General features: G+C 46.7%; 1 protein-coding gene across 3 annotated transcripts; it reads right to left on the bottom strand.

Annotated features, from left to right (window-relative positions):
• Positions 1-2222: 2222 nt before the first annotated feature.
• LOC100114468 (slowmo) lies at positions 2223-21719 on the bottom strand. Of its 3 annotated transcripts, none has more exons than XM_032600587.1 (6): positions 21627-21719; positions 21274-21572; positions 20942-21107; positions 17639-17725; positions 4371-4544; positions 2223-4103 (listed from the first exon to the last, which is right to left on the bottom strand). In XM_032600587.1, exons 2-6 carry the CDS (start codon positions 21303-21305, stop codon positions 3867-3869), a joined length of 696 nt encoding a protein of 231 aa, XP_032456478.1. In that variant the 5' UTR covers positions 21306-21572; positions 21627-21719; the 3' UTR covers positions 2223-3866. The 3 variants fall into 3 exon arrangements, with proteins under 3 accessions (XP_032456478.1, XP_032456479.1, XP_016841865.1); XM_032600588.1 differs by having other exon boundaries at positions 21274-21542; positions 21627-21646; XM_016986376.3 differs by having other exon boundaries at positions 21274-21649.
• Positions 21720-22199: the final 480 nt, after the last annotated feature.

Below are 22199 nucleotides of genomic sequence, written 5' to 3'. Positions count from 1 at the left end.
AGAGAGAGAGAGAGAGAGCAAGAGGGAGAGAGAGAGAGAGAGAGAGTAAGGATCAGCATCGGTGCTTTTATACGGGGTGACGAACACCGTCGCGATGTGTAAACCATGAGCCATCGAACGTGACTCTGAAAGTCCAAAGAGGGGTGAGCGCTCTTTTACGAGCTCGCCCCAAGATAGCGAGAGTCTCGCCTTTGTGTGCAGCCGAATCGGAAATTCGAGTAGCGCTGGCCCGGCGCTCTGATTTTCACTCTTATGCACATGCCGAGCACTAAGTTTCGCGCCTGATTTCACCTGCCCCAACTGAATTTAATTCCGTGACGACGACGCGCGGCGACTGACGTGTACGGATCGCGGGAATAGGAGCTTTTTAAAATTCTCCCCCTCGCAAGGATTTCAGTTATCGAGTAAACGTCTCGGGCAACGGTCGCTCGAGTAGCCCAATAAACACTTTGCATTCATGAGCCATCTTACCTCGGGAGGGAGTAGCTAGTGCCTCGGTCTACGTAGCCTCGTGATGCAAAACCCCTCGGGTTTATTAACAAGAGCGCGCGTAAATACAGGCGCGCAAGGGACGAGAATTGACGACGTCGAGAGCTATATGCCCAGTCTCTCTCTCTCTCACTCTCTCTCTCTCTCTCTCTCTCTCTCTCCTTTCGATCCGAAGACGTCAGACGGACAGTGACCGCGGTGTCAGGAAGCCTAATTCGATTTGCCTCGACGGCCAGTAGGTCAATCAGCGAGCGGCGCAGATTCGAGCTTCCGAGGGATAATCCAATTTCCCCTTGAAACTTGTTACAAGCGTCCGCTCGTCGCGTCAGCGCGCGGCAAGATCGGAAGGAGGCAAAAGTGCCGGGCGAAGATGCGCCCCTGTATGCGCGCAGTTATATGTATATAGTTGCATTCTGCGAGCGACAAACTCTCTCGAAACAAGCGGCCGAGTTAAGCTGCCAGACCGGGAGAGAGACTGGACGGCGCTAATAGCCTCGTGGCTTATCAATATCCCGAGGATTTCGATAGAGCTGCGGTGAAATATTTACTCCTCTCTCGCGCCCGAGCTGCGCATTATCGGCTGTCGAGGTCTAATTGCGCTGCGATATTCGACTTATATATACCTAATTCCCTTTCTCTCTGCGTATAATAATATAATACCCGAGAGTCGATTTAACCGACTTTCGCCGAGACTATGCTAACGGCGAGCTTAATTGCCTCTACCGCGCACACAGCAGAAAAACACGATGAATAAAACAGAGGCAATTCCATTGATTCAAGCCTCACGCGACGTATAATCGTCCCGGCAGTTATTCTGCCTCGCTTTGCACGACGAAAGCCGGCAGAGTTTCCAATTGAGCCGCCGCCAACAACACGGCCCGGCGTGCAACGAGCGCGACGTTCGAAAAGTGCCTAAGAACCATTCACGTGCAGCCTGGGCGCAGTTGCAGCGGATTGGCACAAAGACCGGCCTCTGTGATCACAATCAAGACTGCGCGTCAATATTTGACCGAGACCGCGCGATGAACCTGGGCCACTCGCATCAATTATCTCTAGCCGACGGGGCTACGACTCCTCCTCATAACGCGTCGTTGACATTTATACCTGCGTACTATTCTGCTGCTGCTGCCGCCGCAGCGAAATCGTCTCTCGAGCGAACTGCTATTCGGTAATGACCAGACGTTCGGCGGAGCGCACTTGGAAACTGCAGGCAAGTGTGTACGCAATTGCGCGGCCGGAATTTCGAGAGATCGATTCACCGCTGCACGCGTGGATGCACACTTGAGGGCCAAGTGCGGTCCGCACTCAAGTTGAGTGCCGGCTGTGTTTCGGCGATAGAGCGAAATGCACGCAGTCGTTGGAAATAGAGGGAGAGAGAGAGAGAGAGAGAGAGAGAGAGAGAGAGAGAGAGAGAGTGAGAGAGAGAGAGTGAGAGAGAGAGAGTGAGAGAGAGAGAGAGAGCGTTGCAGCAGTCTGGAAATGCGTTGACAACGAGTGCTTTCGCCACTGTTTGCTTGCGAGCAGAGGCTTTTTACCGTGCGCGAGCTTGCCGCGATAGTATTGCTTTTCCTATAATATCTGAGTCGCTTATTTTACGGAGAATTTGCTAACGGGTATTTCAACGCGAATCTTTTGCGGGGCTTTGAAACGATCGATAGAGCGAAAGCAGATTCTGAACAATTATTCACGCTTTTGGTTGTGTTAAAATCAATATGACGAACACCGCTTTATTCATTTTCGAATAGCGTATAGTTTATTCTAACAAATATTAACAGACACATTTGTATTATAATCAAATATTGTTTCAGCTACTTTTTAGAAATAAATACGCGCATATATCATTTCCATAAAATCAACATAATATATTGTACAATCGTTTGTATGTACAGAACTGCATTTACAGCGCATACGTTTGATGATCGCATTTCGAAGAACAAATTAATATTTGAACATCGGTGTTTATCAAGTTTATTTCAGTTTTGCACACCTTCTTTATCGCCGGATATATAGTCAAGTTAATATCGCAGCTTCAAATGCATTTGCGTGTGTGTCTCAGTGCAATTCGACATTCATGAACATAATCATGCTTATGTTGAAATACAGCGTACTTTTGTCTACTGTTAAAATAGGAAATTTATGCCATTTACAAAGTCGTGTATATACTTTCTATAAACTAGAATTAGGGATAAATAGATTTAGGGATATCGACGTAACAGTGTGGGTCTTGAAAAAAAATCAAGCCTTTTTTTATATACTCGTTATAAAGAGTTTTAATGTTTACATTTGTTCTTTACTATTGAGTTACTCTCATAGCTCAATTATTCGCTAAGTAAAAGTCTACAGTTCAAGAGAGATTTAAAAATCTTCCTTGCCTTGAAATTATCTATGAAGAAGGCACCTAAAACAGTAGCATCTCATTTATCTTCTCCTATTTCAGGAGATCATTACAACTTTCGCTTTAAACATAAAAATACTACTCTCTTTAGGGTCGGATTTATCAAAAATTAAGATAATACAAGTTATATACAAATTTGGCTTGAGAAAACTACGATTCCCTATTACAATTCGTTTGCTTAATATTTTGATTGATGAGAATTCCCAGCTCATCGTTCATTGCATTGTAAAATAATCGCTCAGTAGCTCAGTCGTCAAAAATGACTCGTTCATAGCATGTATATTTTTCAATTTTTCTGTTTTTTTTTTCTTTTTTCCACTTAAGGTTCACATTTTACGAATCGACGTTGACAATATTTCATCAATTTAATGCAAAATTTGCTCGGTAGAAAACAGCTTTTACATTATAAAAATTCCAAGATATACAACGAAGATTAACACTTAATAACTCTCTTGTTCATGTTACTTGCCTTGTATGTTCTAGAAAAAAGAGGACCGATTTCGCGCTTATGAAGAGTCGTCGAATCGGTTACACATTCCAGATATACCTGTAGGCAATCGCCCTTTCCACGACGGAAAACAATGTACAATAAGAGCAGCGACAACAACAACGAGCGGTGAAAAAGGTCGATGGATTTTTCAAGAACAAAAAGGAAACGGCAGAGCGGGTAGCCCCGCTTGGAATCTCGAATTTCGACTATATACGTATACGTGCGCGCACTGACACGAGAAAGACGTTCGCTCGCGGCAGACAGCCGTGAAAGCGGATTCGGTCACCAAAATTGACGTTTGCCATTAAGCTCGCGCGCCCGCTCGGCCTCTCGGCTCGGGAGAAAATTGCGTCGCAGAGAGTAATTCTCCGGAATTCCCCGAGCCAATCGGAAAAATGGGCGGGAGCGCGAGTTCTTCTTTCTCTTTCTCTCTTTCTCCCGGCGCGCACGCGAGGATTAATTGAAAAGATTGAAGCTAGTGCGGAACCTCAGCTATAATTTCGGCATCGAGGAGTGGGACGGGGGCGTCGTGAGATTGTGCACCTCCTCGAATGACTTCTTGGCCGCGCTCTGGATCTCGTCCATGCTGCGCTTGGTAATGTTGGTAAGGTCGTCGATCTGCCGGCGCGTTGTGTTCAGCAGCTCGTCGGTCGTCTTGGCGGCGCTGTTGGCCAGGTCCTTAACTTCCGCGTCGATTTTGTCGATCACCCACTCGATCGCTTGACGGCCCTGAGGAGTAAATTTTGCGCATCGTCAGTCGTTTATTTTTACATAAATACGCTTTAGTTAGTTTCGAACGTATAAATCAATATTATCGCAGATGCTCTCTCTATCTATGTTATTGTTACCGAGCCAATGGCATAGCTCGATCGCGATAATCAAGGCATATTGATTATGCGAGATAATCAATTAGTAACGATAATCGCGCGCTCTTGGTTTATCCAGATATTAAAGCTCGCAATGAATGGAGCCATCGAAAGAAAAGAGTGTACCCACCTTGCCGGCATTGAAGGAGATCTTGGACGTGAGGAGATCCTCCATGTAATGAGTGAGCGGGACGCCGTGTACTTTAACGACGGCCTCCTGCGTCAGAAGCGTCTTGCTGGTATCCTGGGGATGGGGCGTGTACGTGACAGTTTCGTCGACCGTGATGTAATTGTAGAAAGTCAGCTGCAACAGAGAAACAATAAAAGGCTCGTTAAATTAAATCTTCCGCAGTCGTTAATTTTTTAATGGCTCGCGCGGAGCTCGGCGATCGCGCAGATTGACTTTATGCTGGAACTTTTATCAAATCTCCGCGGGTATGGGGAGAGAAAGAAGAGGACAGCGATAAAAGGAACGAGGCTTTTTATACGCCGCGCTAGCCCTCTCTCTGTACTCCATTCAGGCCGTCTCTCCATCTCTATCCTCGCGAAGTGAAGAGACAGGAAGACGGCCTTAAAAATGTAATATTAATGAACAATCGTCGCGCAACGAACGCAATAAGGCCCGAAGCTTAACGGCGCGTCAGTCTTCGGTGGAATTGATTTTTAAACTTTTATTCAGCGTGCGCTGTCTCCCTCTCCGCGCTCTTCTCTCACTCTCTCCAGGTGCGAGCTTGCAAGGAAAACGACTGCTGTAGACTGCGGGTAATGCATATTCAATGAACATGAAATTTGAATTAAGAAAAGTGTGTTTTGATTAATGCCCACTCCTCCCACCCTCGCGAAACTCGATAAAACTCTCTCCGTGCGAATACATTAATAACAAGTCCCGCGGATCGGCTGCTGCACGGAAATCACGAATTAATTACGAGAGCTCGCTGCGCTGAGGTATGTGTTTTACTCTTTCGTATAGAACACGCACAAGCTGGCAACATTTCATTAGTCGGGATCGATCCGACAAAATACCCCTGCAAACGATCTCCCTTTGGCTCTCACGCGTAAGAGCCTGCATATACCAGTCGTCGAGAAATCGAGACCAGCTGCAAAGCTCGCGTACGCGTTAGTTATAAAGCCATATGTATAGGGGGGGGGGGGGGGAGCTTTTACACGCCACTTTTGTGCGGTCCGGAATCGAACGCCGAGTACAGTAGGAATCGTAATGCGGCGGGGGCCGATTCTGCATTCTATTGTATACTCGAGGAGAATTTCGTCAAACATTTTTCGCGGGAAAAAATACATTCGCTTCGTTTATATCGGTGAGTTTTATACAGCCCGGTGACAAAGAAAAGGCGGTACAGGCTCGAGCTCGCCCGAGCAGTAAAAAAAGATCATTACAAAAAAAAAAAGATTTTCAATAAAACACGGAATCAGCGGAAAGCTCCGGAGCTTTTCGATTAAGGTCCCAACCCCCGCAGGTACACCTCAGGAGCGCCGGCTGAATCCGTAGCCAGAAAAATGGGGAACGTGCTGTTATATACCGTACAGTACAAGTGCGGCTGGTCCCTCTACCTCTCTCCCTCTAACAAGTGTGGAATATAAGGGAACGACGTACGAGCTAGGCGGCAGCGGCATTATTATGAGGCCCGCGCACGCGTCGGGGGAAAATATAACTCCCACACACACACAGCCATATACACATACACAGGCAGAGACACAGAGCGCGCGCGCGCGAGAGAGAGAGAGAGGGAGAGAGAGAGAGAGAGAGGGAGAGAGAGAGAGAGAGAGAGGGAGAGAGAGAGAGAGAGAGAGAACAATTGAATCGCGAGGGTGCAATACGTTTCGTGGGGAAATTAACGCCCGCGGCGGCATTGTGGATCGCGAGGATTGCTGCGCCAGCCTATACGTTACTCTCCCCCCCCCCCACCCCGAGCCTGTTTTCCAAGCTCGCGCGCCATATTGGCAATCAAGGAAGCCGCGCTGTGTTGCTAACCCCTCGGCGTCTACTCCACTCTTCTCACTCTCAGCTGCAGCCCCGGTATCAGCAGCGTCTTTTCCGATCGCGCCGGGAGAGGGACGATAACTGCACCGCTAATTGCCTGCACGAGCAGCATTGTCGCGCGAGCGCCCGTGGATATTGCCGCTCTCTCTCTCTCTCTCTCTCTCTCTCTCTCTCTCTCTCTCTCTCTCTCTCTCTCTCTCTCTCTCTCTCTCTCTCTCTCTCTCTCTCTCTCTCTCTCTCTCTCTCTCTCTCTCTCTCTCTCTCTCTCTCTCTCTCTCTCTCTCTCTGAAGATGTAACGCTGCACGCTGCCGGCGCTGTTTGCGCTGCGGGGCCGTCGCTAATGCATGATAATGAGTTTTTAGTTTGATGACGCTGCGATGAGCTGCTGCGCAGGAGAAAATTAATCCGGACTGTGCCTCGCCACCGAGAGACGACGAGCTTCTTTTTTCCCCTCTCCAGCACAGCGTCGTTCGACGACTCTCTTGCTATTATTATTATTGGCTCTCGCGGGCTCGACGGACTATCGGCGGGCGATATCGATTCCGGCGTCATTATCTTTTCATTTACGCGCTCTCCGAGAGCGGCTGATTGAATGCCGGCGCGAGCGAATGCGGTTTGTATCGACGCGGTGCATAAGCCGAGCGAAAAATTGTATAGGGCGAAAATACACAACGAAATTCCCGGGGCGCATTGTGCGTGGCTGAAAACAGCCCGGAAAGGAGCAAGTCGTTCCGCTTTCAGCCCGGGTCTGTAATCCAAAAGCGCATAAAATATTATTATTCGTACGGCGGCGTCATTGTTGTATACACGCGGTGCGGGAGACAACGCACTCTCTCGTATACGCGGGACGAAGGATGCGGTTTAATTAAGGACGTGCTAGCGCGGCTTTTCGATCCGCGCCAAGTTTTGCGGAAAAACCAAGGAGGCTCGCGCGAGAGGCAGAGCTAGATTTTTTCCGGCGCGTCGCTCTCGCTATACTTTTGTTCTAATTCAGCTATAATTCTCCCTTTTCTCCGCGACCAAGAGCCGGGGAATATTACACTTTACCGCGGAAAATGACTTGCGCTCGCACAAGGCCAAACTAATTTAAACTTTAATTTTCATCTCGTTTGTCATCCAATGTTCCACCGTGCGCCGGCTCTCGCGAGTTTCCGCTCTTCTCCGCGCGGCAGAGCGGAGCTTCTGCAGAATCGGGCGCGCTGAAAAATTCATGTAAGTGGCAGAAAACAGTAGCGCCCGCAAGCGGGAGAGCTGAAACTTTGAGTCTTAATTGGCTTAATTAGCTCGTCCCATTGTCAGCTCTCCGCCTAACGAGGGAACGTGCGAGAGCGCAGCCGGCGCCATTGCTATAGGCAAGAATAAAGCAGTTCTTGCTTTTTACTTCTCGCGCTGAGTGCGAAAACATTTCTCCTCCCTTTTTTTCGACCACCCCCCCCCCTCCCTCTACTTCCGCTCCGAGGAGTCGCGGCAACTGCTCGCGAGCGCACAATCGAGAGTCAAAGCGAAGTTTACGCTATAAGGGACGCGGCGGAGGAACTTAGGCGACAAAAAAAGCGCCGCTGCTGCTTTTTTTCAACACTTCTCGCAGACAAATAATGTACACGGCGCGAATCGCGAACTACTCCCTTGTTTACGGCTGCGAAATAAGCACCGCCGCTTGGAATCGATCGAAAACTACTCGACGCGAGGCAAAGTGCATAAGTAGTTGTTGTATCGAGCGGCCAAAGTCTCGCATCGAGGCGTTCAAAGACCTTTGTTCATCGAGCAACGCTGCGCGGCTATTGAAACAGCCCAATCGCGATCAGTCGATGTTTCGCTGTCTCCCGGTGATTCGCCGACGCAACATAATGTCTGACAGGTACGTGCGTGTGTCACGAGACTCGGGCTGGCTACATGCAGCGGCTTATGCGGCTCGGGGATCGATGTCGAGGCCGCGTTTAACAGCAGCTCACGCGCGCGTTATGCGCAATTTACTCGCGAGATGCACGCCGCCGCAGAGCCCCGGGCGGGTAATGGCCGCGGCAGTGATTAATTCGACGTTTTTCCGCACACGCGGCCGTCGTTCGGCAACGCGCTGCGCGTGACGTCGTCGTTGCGTACTTCACTTCCAGCCGTGTAATAATTTTTTACGCCGAGTTTTACGCGCCGATCGAAAACAATTATTTCGGCGTATTTTTCCGACGAGCCGAGCGCGGCAATATGAAAAATCAACAGAGGCGCGCGCATGATAAAAAACGAGGAAAAATTCGGTAGTAGTTGGCGCACGATTGGGGGCTGCAACGCGTGTAAACGCATCGCGAAAAGGTTAATTGAAAAATTTTGCCGAAACGAATGTTTGCCGATCGCTCGTGTCGTCTCGATCGGGAGCAGTTTGCTTTTCATTTAGTGTACGATAAGCCTTCTCTGCGAAGCTCGCCGGAGAGAGATTCCCAGTCTACGCGCGAGATGCACTAGAGTCCGGCCGCAAAACGCAATAAACATGGACGCAGGCGATGATGGTTTTTTTTCTGTGTGGTGTGTATGATTTAGATGCTTTTTAGGCTAGAAACGTAATGTAGATAGTGTTACAAGATTAACATGTGATACTGAGATTCACTAACGTAACTTTGCCGGTAGTTGCTGTATATAGTGTTTTCGAAATCGGTTAAGACGATAATATCGTTTATTGGTAAGAAAAGATGTGAAAACTTATTCGGGATGGTACAACAGTCGATAAGAACAACTTTTTTTCTCCACACCTGCACCGAAAGTACCACATTCCCTCCCGGGCGCCTGGAGAGGCATGTGCATTTCTGGTGCTGGTGTTAAGAAAAATATAGTATACGCACCACGGGAGGAAAATTGAACTGCTCATGGCTCGGGTGACAATTTACACGAGATATGGACTGTCCAATTTTTTTCCTCCCACGTAATATACTATTTTTATAAAATCATCACTTATTCAGGTAGAAAATTGCTGAGATCAGTATTGCTTTCACTGACATTTCGTATACATGCTATTTTGCTACAGTTAAAATACAAACCTTATTGAGAGAAAATTTTCATTTGTGAAGACAAGTCGGTCAATCACACAGGTCAATTAGGAGTCGAAGATTATATTAATTGTCTCATATTTTACAGGTATATATCTGTTCGATATTTGCAAACGACGTGATAACAACATAACAGACTAAGAAACTTTGTTCAAACGAACGATAAGACGACCTGGTTTGGTGACCGCGTTGGGTAAACATTTTTAACGATAAATTTTTTATCAAGATTGTACGAACAACTGAAAAAGACATTTCCAAAAATTGTCCCTTTTTGAGCCGGCTTTCATGGGATTTATTTATGCAGACACAGAATTTAACTTGCTGTTTACCAATATAGAAATTAACCGACCAGAAACTCGGACAGCTTCGACTTCTACAAGCCACTGGAAGATCGATATTGGAGTATCCTGATGGGCAGCAGCGAGTTCGGCGAACATTGAACCAGTTTCCCGCATTGTTTCGGAAAACAAACACCGCACTATTTATAAACTCGCAATCTCGCAAGCGTACATGCACGGCTCTGGCCAGTGAAATAACAACGCAATCACGTTATAAAATGGCAATCGCTTTTTCATTCCGACGTCCAACCTTGAAGTCCATTCAGCCGCCGGCAGCGCTGCGCACGCAGAGGAATATCGGAAGAATGAAGCACTAATTACTAATTATTCGAGTCCAATAATTTTTCGATTACACGTACGACCAGCTGCAGGCAGCGGCAACCGAGTTTATTTTATTAAGTCGCAGTGTGCGGCGGCGGCGTAAAAAACAACAGAGCGTGCAAATCGCGAACAAGGCGAAGAGGGAGAGGGAGAAAGGGAAAACAGTCGAAAAAAAGCGCGGAGCGATTCGCGGTCCAGGCTCGCATTGTCAAGTTCTAATGGCGCTCCAATTAGCAATAATAAGGAAAAGAACAATGGGTCGAGGGCGAGAGTTTCGGCGCTAGAGAGCATAGACTCGGATAGAGGTGGAAAAGCCGGCAGCCGCTCTCATGAAGAGCTTTCGATTGTGAGTAATTAGCATCGCCGCATAATTGAGGCCTTTGCGGATTGCGCCCAGGCCCTGCGTTCGGGGACCGCATTGTTGGTCGGCCGGCCAGTATTTTCAGCTACTGCTGCTCTGCCCAGCCGTTCAGTCAATCTAACTTGCCCCCCCGCGTTCGGTTACCAGCGCTCCCGCACTCCTACTCTCATAGGCGCATTATTCGAGCTCGCATTCCTGCACCAAGTGTGCGCCGGCGAAACTCGGGACGCTCACGGCGTGTGCGCGCGCGAGCACTGGGAAACGGATGAAACTTTAATCGCGGCCCGCTTAAATTTTCCCTTTGGCCGGGATTAGTTGTCGGGGGAGAGCCGACGCGATTCTCGGCCGGATATAGAAAAGCTTCTGCCAGTGAATTTAGCTCCGCGCCGAGATTTCGGCATATGCGGGCAGTGCAAACTGGGAACTGATATTTCACAGGGTTGCGTATTCTAAATCTTGGAGAGTGGAAATTCGGTATCTCGGAGTAAATGAAAATGAGTCAGCACTTAGCTATTATTGGAAAGGTACAGTCAAAAGAGGTTCATTTTGGAAAAGTATTTGGTTCAAGTATACAGGGAATGAGCTAAAATTTATTCACAAGCGTCAACACTGAAAATCTGCAATTCAACCGAAAGTTGTAAAAAAAGGGAAGATTTCATTCCGTAAAACTTAGCGCGCAGCGCGTAGAAAGATTAATTATTTGCTTAGCCGAGCAACGGATGTTTAATCCACGAGGTGAAAGTGCCTAACGTACAAGAGGTGGAAAGTTGCAACTGCGGAATTGAAGGTATGTAAACACGACTGAGGTCGGTTTTCTCGCCGGGATCTCAGGCAATAACAAGTTTCTGACGCTCGGGCTCGATGTTTGCGCGCATCAGCACCGGCAGGTGTGGGAAATTACACTGAACTTGCGGGAAAATAAAACAAACGGAATTTCAATTGATTACAGAACTCTGCAGGCTTCGAACAAACGAATGCCGATAAATTTTAATATTCATGCCGCGCAAGGTGATGGAATATCGAGCAATTTTTCAGAAGCGCGCATATCCGTCAAATTTATCGATGGACGTTTTTATTAAATAATTCTCCGGCTTCTGCTAGATTTCGAATCGCTCGACTAATTACACCTCCGGGTTCGGAATACAAACGAACTGTTTTTTTTCCTTCCTCTCTTGCCAATGAATAAATTTCCTTGTTTGCATCGAATGCGAGCAATGTTTTACAAAGCGTAGTTGCAATCGAACGCACGATGGAATTCAAAAAGCATTCTACGACAGTAGTAACACACGTGCTTGGTCAGACAGGAGAGGAGAAAAATTCGATTATGATTTTTTAATTGAAAAAAATAGATACCAGTTTCAATCGCGATGAATAATTACAGCGACCGGGCAGCTCCGTTACAAGCGATCGACAGGGAATTTCATCGTCGTCCACGCCCGAGGCGCGTGACTCTTCTGCACCGTAGAAGTATGAGCAGCAGCAGCAGCAGCGCGAGAGGGGGTGATGTCAGGCTGCAAGCCTCTCGCTTACAGCACAGCCGCTGCGTGTTACCATTTTTCATTAAGCCTGGCGCCTCTCCACTCCATATTTCAATCGGTTCAAAAACTCCTGGCACCGCTGCCTGCTCCCGCCCCCCTTTTTCGCGCGCGCACGCGCGAGCGAAGAGTATAAGCTCTAGCTTGCTCCCCTTCTCTTTCGAGCGCAATTTGTTGTTTTTATGATTTAGGGCTCGGCCGGCACAATAATTCAGTCAGGCTTCCGTGTAGATACACAGGGCCTTCCGCCGCGCCGTGGTTGTTGCTAAAGTCCGTGGGGAGTCGATGTGCACTGCACATACACCCGCATACGCCGGCGTTCAATGCGTTCCCCTGTGCGTGTGCACTTCACCTGGCGCTGCTGTCTACGGTCGCCATGGAAATTCAATTGGAGGAACGAAATTCCTCTCGCCGCGGCCCAAAGCTGCTCTTCCAGCTGCGTTACACATTGACCCGGCGGCGGTGACGCTAGAACACTCGAAATCCGATTACGCAAATGCAGTCTGCGTTTTTTCTCTCGCGGAAATTTCAGACCGAGCGCGCGTGTATATGCATTAGACTCAAGGCCGATTTTCTCGACGACTGACTTTGTAGCGTCGCGACCTCTCGTCGTCTCCTCTCTCCCCCTCGTTCGGAGATTGGTTAATGATTCCGTAAACGAGGTCGTCGTTTCCGACGGCTTCCTCCTCCTTTCTTACTTCGTTTTTTTATCTCGCTCCCGTTTTCTTTCCATATGCCGCGCGCAGAAGAGATTGGCCCGAGAGGAAATGGCCTGTTGCAGTAGGCTCCTTTGCATAATCTATTACGCGATTTCGCCAAATTGCCTTACGGCGTCGCTGATGGCAGTGTCTTTACTCTCCCTAAATTACACTCGACGAAATTCGCTCCGACAACCATCGGTTTTACAATCAGTACAACGATTTCACAGCGTAATACCGTAAATTTTCCTCCCCGAGTTTACGCGGCGCTGGCATTAGCGAAGCGTATAACGTGAAGGCTCAACGCGCACCAACTCGCCGTACGGCGCTTAATATTTAGCAAGCTATTATCGGCGCACAACGTGCGGATGGAGAATCCGAACGCATGGCTGCTAATGCGCGGCTACCCATCCAAGCACACATAATCGCGTACGCGCGAAACTCCGCGGCGCGTTTCCGAGCAAAAATAAGCTTCGGTTTTTCACGCGCTCAAAGTTTCATACTCCTCGTGCCCCGGCGAGAAGTAATGCACCCTGAGAGTGAAAATTTCGCAAAAAACCTCTCTCGACCGTACAATATGAACTCGTGTTGCCCCGCGAGAACGAATTCGCCGGCGGCGCTCGAAAGTTCGTCGAGCTCTCAAAAGTTGGCGGGAGTGACCGTAAGGGATAAAAGAAAAAAGCTGCAGCGTACGCGCGGCGCAAGAAAGAAGAAAGAGCGAGCGCGCGTGTACGTTTCTCAAGCGCACCTGTTGCGTCAGCGTAGTATCGCGTTTTGCATAGATCGCCGGGCCTCTCGCGCTCGCGCGTAACGTATGCAGCGGCTCCGGCAAATTGCTAAAAGATATTTCCCCCAGGGGAAAAAGTCGGCTCTCCTTCCCCGGCCGGACTCGGAATACATACGCGCTCTCCCGTCGTCCTTCTTCTACCTCCTTGCGGAGCTGCTGGGTATACACGCGTACGCCGCTCGCGTGCACGCCGGGGAATTGTTCAATTTTAGCTTAAGCTAGCGGAAACGCGGACTCGCGCAGCGGTATAAAGAATAACCTGCGCCGCTCTCATCTATCCGTCGACATAGCTCGTCGTCTTCTTCGTTCTTCTACGCTGCTGATGCGGGATACACACGACGGTATCGCGTACGTGCGTTCGAGATTCTCCTCCTGTCTGCCTTTGCATACCGGGCTCTCATCCCTGGCTCGACCTCCCCGGAGACTCTGCGAGCGGCGTAAGTACAGAGCAGAGTTACTCGCGGAATTGAAAAATGATGGCGAATGTTTACATCGGAGAATCCTGCGATTCCTGCGAGGAGGAAAAAAGGACGTTAACCTTATGGTTCCCTCTGCACTTGGCTTCGTCTTTTTCGCATCGAGCAGTCTGCACTTGCCGGTCGTTCATCATGCGCTCTCCGTCTCGGTAATGCTGCATCGCTCCTCGCGCGGGCCTCCAGATTTTTCTCCCGCTCCTCCTTTTTCCATAGGGGTATAAACTGCTGCTGCTGCTGCTGCTGCTGATCCTTGACGCGCCGGGCTGTATTGCGAGGCGTAATGCGAGCATCGATAACCGATCGTTTATGTAGCAGCTTTGCTCGCGCGTCGCTCTTGAGCGCTGCGCCGCGAGGAGGTCGAACTTTTTCCGGGCCGCTTTTTGCCAAGCCAGGGGATGATCCAACGCTGCGCGGCGCTGACTCTTGAGGGGAAAACACATTAGCGCGGTGTAACGATTTGGAAGTGCGGCTTATGCCCGCGAGGGATTTCTTATAATCGATTTTCTTGCGCCTTCGATAGTTCCGCTACTCTGGGCTTGACTTTCCCCCGTTGATCTGCCTTGATCGATGCTCTCTACATTTTGATGTCTGCCCTTTCAGGACGACTCTTGAAGAAAGTATAAGCTATTTAGAATGCGATACTGCATTCGAGGCAAAATCGATCGATATTCATACCTATACGATACTATTATATCTTCGCAACGATAGAACGCGAAATACGAGCCTGATGCACAACAAGAATACCTTTTTGTCCGCACGCACAAAGGACCGTCTTTGTGTGCTCGATTCCGACATTCTGTATTCGAATCTCCTCGACTTTCTCGAAATACTAAAAATCAATACTTCGAAATCTGGGTCTTTTTCGATTCGAATTTCCGACATAGCCTGAATTCAAAATTATACAATCAGCTGCGCAAAGTTTGCCTTGCCAACCACCTAACTTCAACGTCGATCGGACAAGGTATATACATGACCGGCGGGACGGAATCATAGCCGAATATTGGCCGCGTTGTCGTGGCCGGCGGCGTCGGCGGGAAACTAGCGGAGCTTATACGCGCGCAAACAGCGCACGCAGTCGGATAATCCATCAAAACTATTCCATCGGAGCTAGAGTCGGTCGAACTTTCGCGCTCATAGATAGGAGAGCCGTCACTATCAGTGAAGAGCCCGGCCGAGGAGCACACAGTAGCGAGTCAGTGTTGATTCGCGTCACTCGATTCGGTAAAACCATTCGGGAGCCGAGGATCGACGGAGCGAGAGCGCGAGAGGCAGCGAGAAATCGTAGGTATATTTCCCTCTCGGTCTCACTCCACTTTTCCGAGCCCGCTCGGTTCGACGAATCGACGTTCACCGGGCCCGAGTGATACTCGAGAGGTAGGAAGAACGACTCGATATTCGTCGGGAACTTAACCGGGGAAAAGCGTCTTCTTGTTCTGCTCTGATTGGACTAGCGGATTGCGCGGCGGCCGAAGGGAAGAGCAGAGGAAATGACTCAGCGAATATTGGATGAGACGCGGGAGGAAAGAGACAAGTGATACTTCACCGCGCTCCACCGGCCTCTGCGACTGACTGTATATACATCCCGCGCGCCGGGGAGGACAATCGTTCTCTCGATGTGCATGGATCGAATCTCGTTATCCCTCTCATTCTTTATCCGGCTGAGACAAAAAAATCCGCTACATAATTGTCGCGAGATTATTCGCCGCGGATGGAGGAGGATAGCGCAAATGAGACTGTAATGAGACGTCGATCGGTTTTCCCGGCCAAACAATGCCGAGACGAGAGACTGCGCCGCGCGATACCCGAGCCTCGTTCTAAAATGCGCCGCACGACTACTGCCGGTCTCGGAATCTCTCGCGAATGAAACAATAATCGTCATTGCCGAGATCACGCACAGCTGCAGTAAGCTATTACGGTCCGCAGCTTCGAATCGGCGTATCACCCGGCGTTTTTCGTCGAATCATCGAAATCCGCTGCTCCGAAGCGAAATAAAAAGGGGCCGAGGCTGCGGAAGGAAGCTCGAGTCCCCGGATAAATCCCGCGATCCGGAAGGAATATACGTGTACGCCATGCGAAACACAATATCTCGTGATTTTTCCCAGGAGTCGCTCTCTCCTCTACGTTCCATACATCTTCCTTTTTTCTCCTCTCCTTCGAGGTACGAGCAATCAGATTCGAAAAAATCGATGCGGAATCGGGTTTTCGGAGCGTAAAGGCGCCGGCATTAAGACTGGAAATAAGGTCGAACGGTCTAACTGGAAATCGCTGATTCGAGACTCATTCAAATTCATGTTTCTCAAGCGCGAGTGGCTGTATACGTATACGCGTGTGCATATATAGATACACTCGAACGAAAGCGGAATTCCTTTCTTGGGAAATAATAAATGGAAAGCGGCGCGCAGCTCTCTCTCTCTCTCTCTCTCTCTCTCTCTCTCTCTCTCTTTCTCTCTCTTTCTCTCTCGAAAAAAAAAATCTCATTTCGAAAACAGATTCCGTCTCCGGAGAATCATACTTGCCAAAAGCTGGTTTCGCCCTGCGACGACGCGGATACCCTCCTTTTTTTCCACTCGCATACATGCGCTCTCAGTCGTGGAAACGTATACTCGCGCGGACGAGCGAGTGGAGGTTGGCATTACCTCAAAGGGCGAATAACCGTAAACTATGAAAAGTCCTATCCGGGGATACATGCGCGCATACGTGCATGTGTCTCCGTGTTCTTTACGATGATGGAAAAATTCTCCGTTTGTGTGAGACGACTGGTGAAATTTTATAGACAGCTGGAAGCCGCCGCTCGAGGGAAAACAGTAAAAACGAGCTCGGCTTGCTTCGGCTTCGCCTACACATTCCTTCTCCGCTGCGTGCGCGCGCGCGATACGAAAATTTAAAATTATTGAGCTCCGCAAGAGTTTACGAGGAAAACACATTTCGTTCGTTTCGCTCGCTCGCGTATACGTGAACGCAAGGACAAGCATTTTTCGCGCGAGAACGCTCTCGAGGCTCCATTCATCTTCTCTCCTCGGGAGCCGAAGTAAATAAATATCCAGTCCATTGCTCGACGGCAGGTAGTCGAGCGTACGAGACGACAAAGGACCGTAGCGGCAGTAACGGCGTTCCGCCGGCTAAATTAGGACGTGACAGATTCGCCGCTGCGCCCCTGTCTATCTGTCCATCCACGGCCCAGTGGAGAATTGCTGCAGCGCCGTTCGCCGAGAGATACGTTATCAATCTCGGGAAAAATTGCCGCACAGCGACACATCGCTCTCTCCCTCTCTATATATGGCTAGCTGCCTCCGCGATTGACGTTTAATTTAATTCCTCCAGGCGCGCGGATCTCTTGCAGGAGCTGCGCGCAAGCCTTCGTACGTGCGATATTTTTCGATTGCGAGCCAATCAAGTCGACGTTTTTTACGGCTGAAGATTCGATCGCTCTTGCGGACTGGCTAAATCCGTACGTGCGCTAGAACAGCAGCGACGTTCCTCACTATATGTAAGTGCTCTTATGTACTTTGACACTTAACGTCAGAGCTATGTACACGCACGCAATGCTTGTGTAATACTGCTTTGCTGCGATCGATAAACTGACACTTCTAGAAACGACGTACACCTAAAAAGTGTAAAATGCTTTACTTTGTAGATACAGCGGATAGTCAATGGATTTAACCTATCAAAGTCGTTCAACTTTTCATGAATCGGTATAGCCTTGCAAGCTCATTGGGAGAATTATACTACCTGACGTAACGCGACTCACGAGGTGTGTTATGACGCTTGAACTTCACACGAAGCAGCCACGAAAGTGTTGGCCGGTGTTTAACATTTCTGTAACATGGATATGTGCTAAGAAGTTGACACTTACGTTTCTGGTCCTCAATACCATTAGCCTGTTGCCCGGATCGACTTCGCTGTTTTCGCTGGCGTAACAGATGTTGGCGTCGCCGATCAGCTGTAAGAAAAAAAGAAATTAACAACTTATATTGAAACTGCAAAGTGTCGTAGTACGTTTTACGAGAAAATTATGAAATGTTATGGTAGTATTGTGTGTGAAAGAAATTACGAGGGGTTTTCTAGTAGACGTGAAAATCCAACGGGAAGCGGGAGGATGAATCTCCCATTATAAATCCACGTCTAAAAAGGGCCAGCCAGCCAACGCGCGGAACGCGCGACGATGAGAAATTACATGTATATATACACGAGGGTGAATAACTTGAAATTGATAGGGCAATTAGCAGGAGTAATTATAACAAAAACAGAGCAATTAGAAGACCATTAGATCAACCAAGTTGCTCACTAGTAATTTCGCATTGGCGAGCTTGTCACTCTCTGCGTAAAGAGAAATTATCCATTGTTCTGTAAACGTTCGTTCCTTCCAATGTTACGAGTGAGAATGAATTTAGAAAGAGAGAGAAAAAAATCACCAAGAAATCTGAGTGTCGATTTAATCAATTGAATAATCAAACGGTGCGGCGACAAAAAGGAAAGAAATGACAGATGGATAGAATACTCTTATTGGTGAGAATTACTATAACGGGACAGCGATCGTAAATTTTAAATAAGCAATTTAAAGTTGATAGTCTATCACACAGATAAATTGATGTAAAATTATGTATTTTACTGGAATACAGATTCAGGTCAACCGAGTACTGGTCGTCAAGCAAAACGCTTTTATAGCAGAAATCAAGGTTTTATTGCACAGAAGTACTGAAGTCCAAGGGCTCAGGTAGCTCCCTGCAATAAAACATTTATTTTCAGAGATACTTCTTAGTGTCATCAAACATCCAATTCCAGAGATAAATTTATTACGGCAGCTCCATGGTTCTTAAATACGCGAATGGTCTTATAAAATTGAAATAAAAAGTCAGAAATCCCTGGTAAAGTTCTGGATATCATGGTGAAATAATGTAGTTTTTATCTTCTCATGCTCGGGTACTTTAAACCTAAGTAACCAGTTGAATATTCCTAACATAAAACTAGACGATTTTCTGCAGTACATAAATTTTACAGTAGTAATACATTTCATTATATTCGTGAATTCTAAATTTAAATTTACTTAAGCTTTCGTACGTTCGACAAAATGTGGACTATCAACATATTAAATGCTGTATCAGTAGAGAACAATGTTGAAACAGTTAAATAAAAAACAAAAAATGCAAAATCACACCCAGTGGAAGAGGACGCTCAGTCAGTCGCATTTTCTCCCTTGCAGGAAATGCCAGGGGGTTGAGCATAGGTGCACAATCGTCGAATGCACCACTAGGAAAAGGAGGCGAGAAATTCAGCAGCCTCGCTCGAGATTAAGAGAGGGCGAGAGGCTCTGGCAGAAGGGCATCCCTGGAATACGGCCAACTGACGTAACATTGAGCACGCTCATTATGAAAGTTGATACGACGACGACGACGACGTTGTTTTGCAATTCCCCGGCGTTTCCCAACGATCTTCTTGCGCGCATAGTTTGGTAGCCGCGCGTGAGTTTCGAATTTCCGGGTGCAGGCCACGGCTGCGCTTCAGCCAACACCAGCGAATTGCTCGGCACGAGGATAATGCCCTCCCTTTTTACGGGCCGGATTACGCGCGCGTTAGACGCGATTTGAATTTAAGCACCCGAGACAATGAATTTGCGTTAGTGCATTCGAATAGAAGAGTACACGTTCAGGTGTATGTGTCACTTTTTTAAGAGCTGCACTGGCCATGGTATTTACAAGAACGCCAGACGAAAAAGAACCGTATCCTTGATCAGCGGGATTGTTCTCGGCATCTGAATTGAGTAGCAATCGACGTAACGGTAGTGTTAGATTTTTAAATAACTTGAGGCCAATTCGCATACATAGAAATATAAAATCAATTGATGAAGTATATGAAAAAACTTATGACAAAGCGTTAAATGATATATCGACTGTACAACCGACGCCAAAAAGTCCAACGCGTATAAAGTATACCTATATATACATCAGACAACTTTCACCGCGTCGAACGCGCATCTTACGAAACTGTCAGGATGCTTGAAAAAAGATTACAAAAACGTGCGTGAGATTACAAATGCCTCAACGTGTACAACAGCTGATTGGCGAACTATTGTTAATCATTTTCCTGACATTATGCGAGACGCCGTACGCATTCGCCAATGAAATCAACTTTCTCAGCAAGTATACCACAGATTATTGAACGGCCTTGACATTGTACTGTACGCTGCCAACCACGTGAATCGCATGCGTATATGCGTGAAAGTACGACTTTTCATTTGGTGCTTGATTCTATTTATAAGGAAAAATTCGTTGCCTCATGAAATTTTTCTTTAATATTTCATTGCGCCAAAATTACGCAAGTTGATTGAATGAAGAACTTCTCTTTGACCAATGAATGAATGGGGATGACTAAAAAAAATGTCATAATTAATATATTATCTATAGTTAATAAAATGAGAATCTAATAACTCTATGATATATAACAATTCCAGATGAAACTAAAAATAATTATTACAAACCTTAACAGATTTTAAGATTTATGAATAATAAATTATCACTGATTTGAAAGATAAAAATTCTAGACATTTCTTTCGTTACCTACGATGATAACCATTCTCATATACAATAGCGCATTAAGATAAGAAATTCAACACTGATACAGTGTATCTAAATTTTATTCAATATGATTAATGCATTTTTTATGCACCTTTGTCTTTGTCTTTGTCACTAAGTGATTCACACTATTATGCTGTTTATGCTACATAGTTGAGTCATTTTTGTTTTCAAGACAAAGTTTTTAAAATCATGTAGTATAAAGCAATTTGCAACTGTTTTATGTAGTTGATTAGACATTATCAATTAAAGTAAAAAATGAGACAACTGTTAATTAATGACCATGTCATTTAATTAATGATCATTGAACCTACTTAAAAGAAGCTTATCAATGAAAATATCAGAAGATTATGTAAAAAACATTAATTCAAGATGTATCATAATGCATGAAAATTGCATCATATTAGTAGTTAAATTGAATCGAAATAATGTATCTTTTTATTTGTTTATAGAATCTAATAGATAAATACATTGAGAAAATGAGATCTAGTCTATATTCAATAAAAAATGCACGTAGAAATTGCAGGTTATAGACCATTGAACATTAATGTGTCGATATAATTAAGTATACAAGATCCAGAACTTACTGGTTTTGTCCATCGTGGAAATCCCCACTGACTAGAAACGAGTCTATGCGTATGCAAGACTCCATTAACGACCCTCCTGTCAATGACATCAGTACCCAGCACTGATGGAGTTATGGGATTTGGGTACTTCCTCCACGCAGCGGATGCTACAGTCTCCCATGGATGACTAGAAAACAGAATGACACACTTCAGTATACAAGTGTTACATGGATTTGAGTGTAAAGAAAGTATAGAATTGCAGTAAATATTGATCCTACAATGCCAGAAGTTTCCAAGGACGAATCAATAGAGGCACTTATTAGGTTATGAGAGAAAAGGGATAGGGTACTCACTTGAAAGTGTGCTCGGACATCCAGACCTTCATCTCGGTGTGTTGTATTGGCAATCAGCACTAGTCAAATTTATGTAGGCCAAAAGAAACTCGATGAATAACTCGCATAGGTTAAGTGCACGGTGGAATTGCTGCTGCTGATGTCAGCGCGACATCAGAAGCCTGATGTGAGCCGCGAGGAAAAGAGCCGCCAAGAGCAGTCGTCGCACTTCGCAGCTGATTTTTTTTTTCTACCTCCCACCAAGTTAGTCGTTGTCGATTTTCACTCCCCTGACCCCTCGAGAAAAGTTATTCGATCACCTATAAGTATATCGTGAGTGCACTCAGTAGTCAGTCTATACTCTATATACGTACCAGTTGACGTCAAGCAACGAATTAAAGGTCGACCTTGGGGAATATCCGTCACCGTCGTCATAGCGGCTTCGTGTAATCGTGTTATAAGTATCAAGTATGTGCTCGTCACAGACACGACGCGAGCGTGCGGCTGCGCACAACAATGGCGCCATCCGCTTCGACGAATTGAATTCTCCAAGAAATCAGTTGTGCTGAGAGGCTAGAATTTTTCCTCTTATTTTAGTCCATTTTTAAAGAATTTTGTAATCAATGTACTAGATTTTGATATTCAAAATATCAAGAACGTTCCCTTTTGGACATTAGAAAATTCACAATTGACTTCCGGTCTGAGGAAAACGCAATTCGAGCATAACTGTGTGGCTGACCGTTGACCGTAATATAATTATCTACATGAACAATATGAATAAGAGTTGTTTTATAAGTTTTTGGAAGTCGACATTTATTCTTCGAAACACGCGAAATTCACAGACCGGTCAGACCTGAGTCGACAAAAAACGTATTTTGGCTAAGATTGAGCTCCTACAGCTACTGCGAAATTCGTTAGTCCAATAACGTACTTTTTGTTAGTTTTAC

Source organism: Nasonia vitripennis, chromosome 5 (assembly GCF_009193385.2).
Source record: "Nasonia vitripennis strain AsymCx chromosome 5, Nvit_psr_1.1, whole genome shotgun sequence".
Classification (NCBI taxonomy): domain Eukaryota; kingdom Metazoa; phylum Arthropoda; class Insecta; order Hymenoptera; family Pteromalidae; genus Nasonia; species Nasonia vitripennis.
This window is presented reverse-complemented; position numbering and strand designations above follow the sequence as displayed.

What these genes read in the sequence shown, in the direction of transcription:
- LOC100114468 (XM_032600587.1), bottom strand. Translation starts at nt 21,305, where the DNA reads ATGAAGGTCTGGATGTCCGAGCACACTTTCAA. An exon ending in ATGTCCGAGCACACTTTCAA is followed by an intron (nt 21,108 to 21,273) that starts GTGAGTACCCTA and finishes TCTGTTTTCTAG; the next exon opens with TCATCCATGGGAGACTGTAG. An exon ending in TTCCACGATGGACAAAACCA is followed by an intron (nt 17,726 to 20,941) that starts GTAAGTTCTGGA and finishes TTTTTCTTACAG; the next exon opens with CTGATCGGCGACGCCAACAT.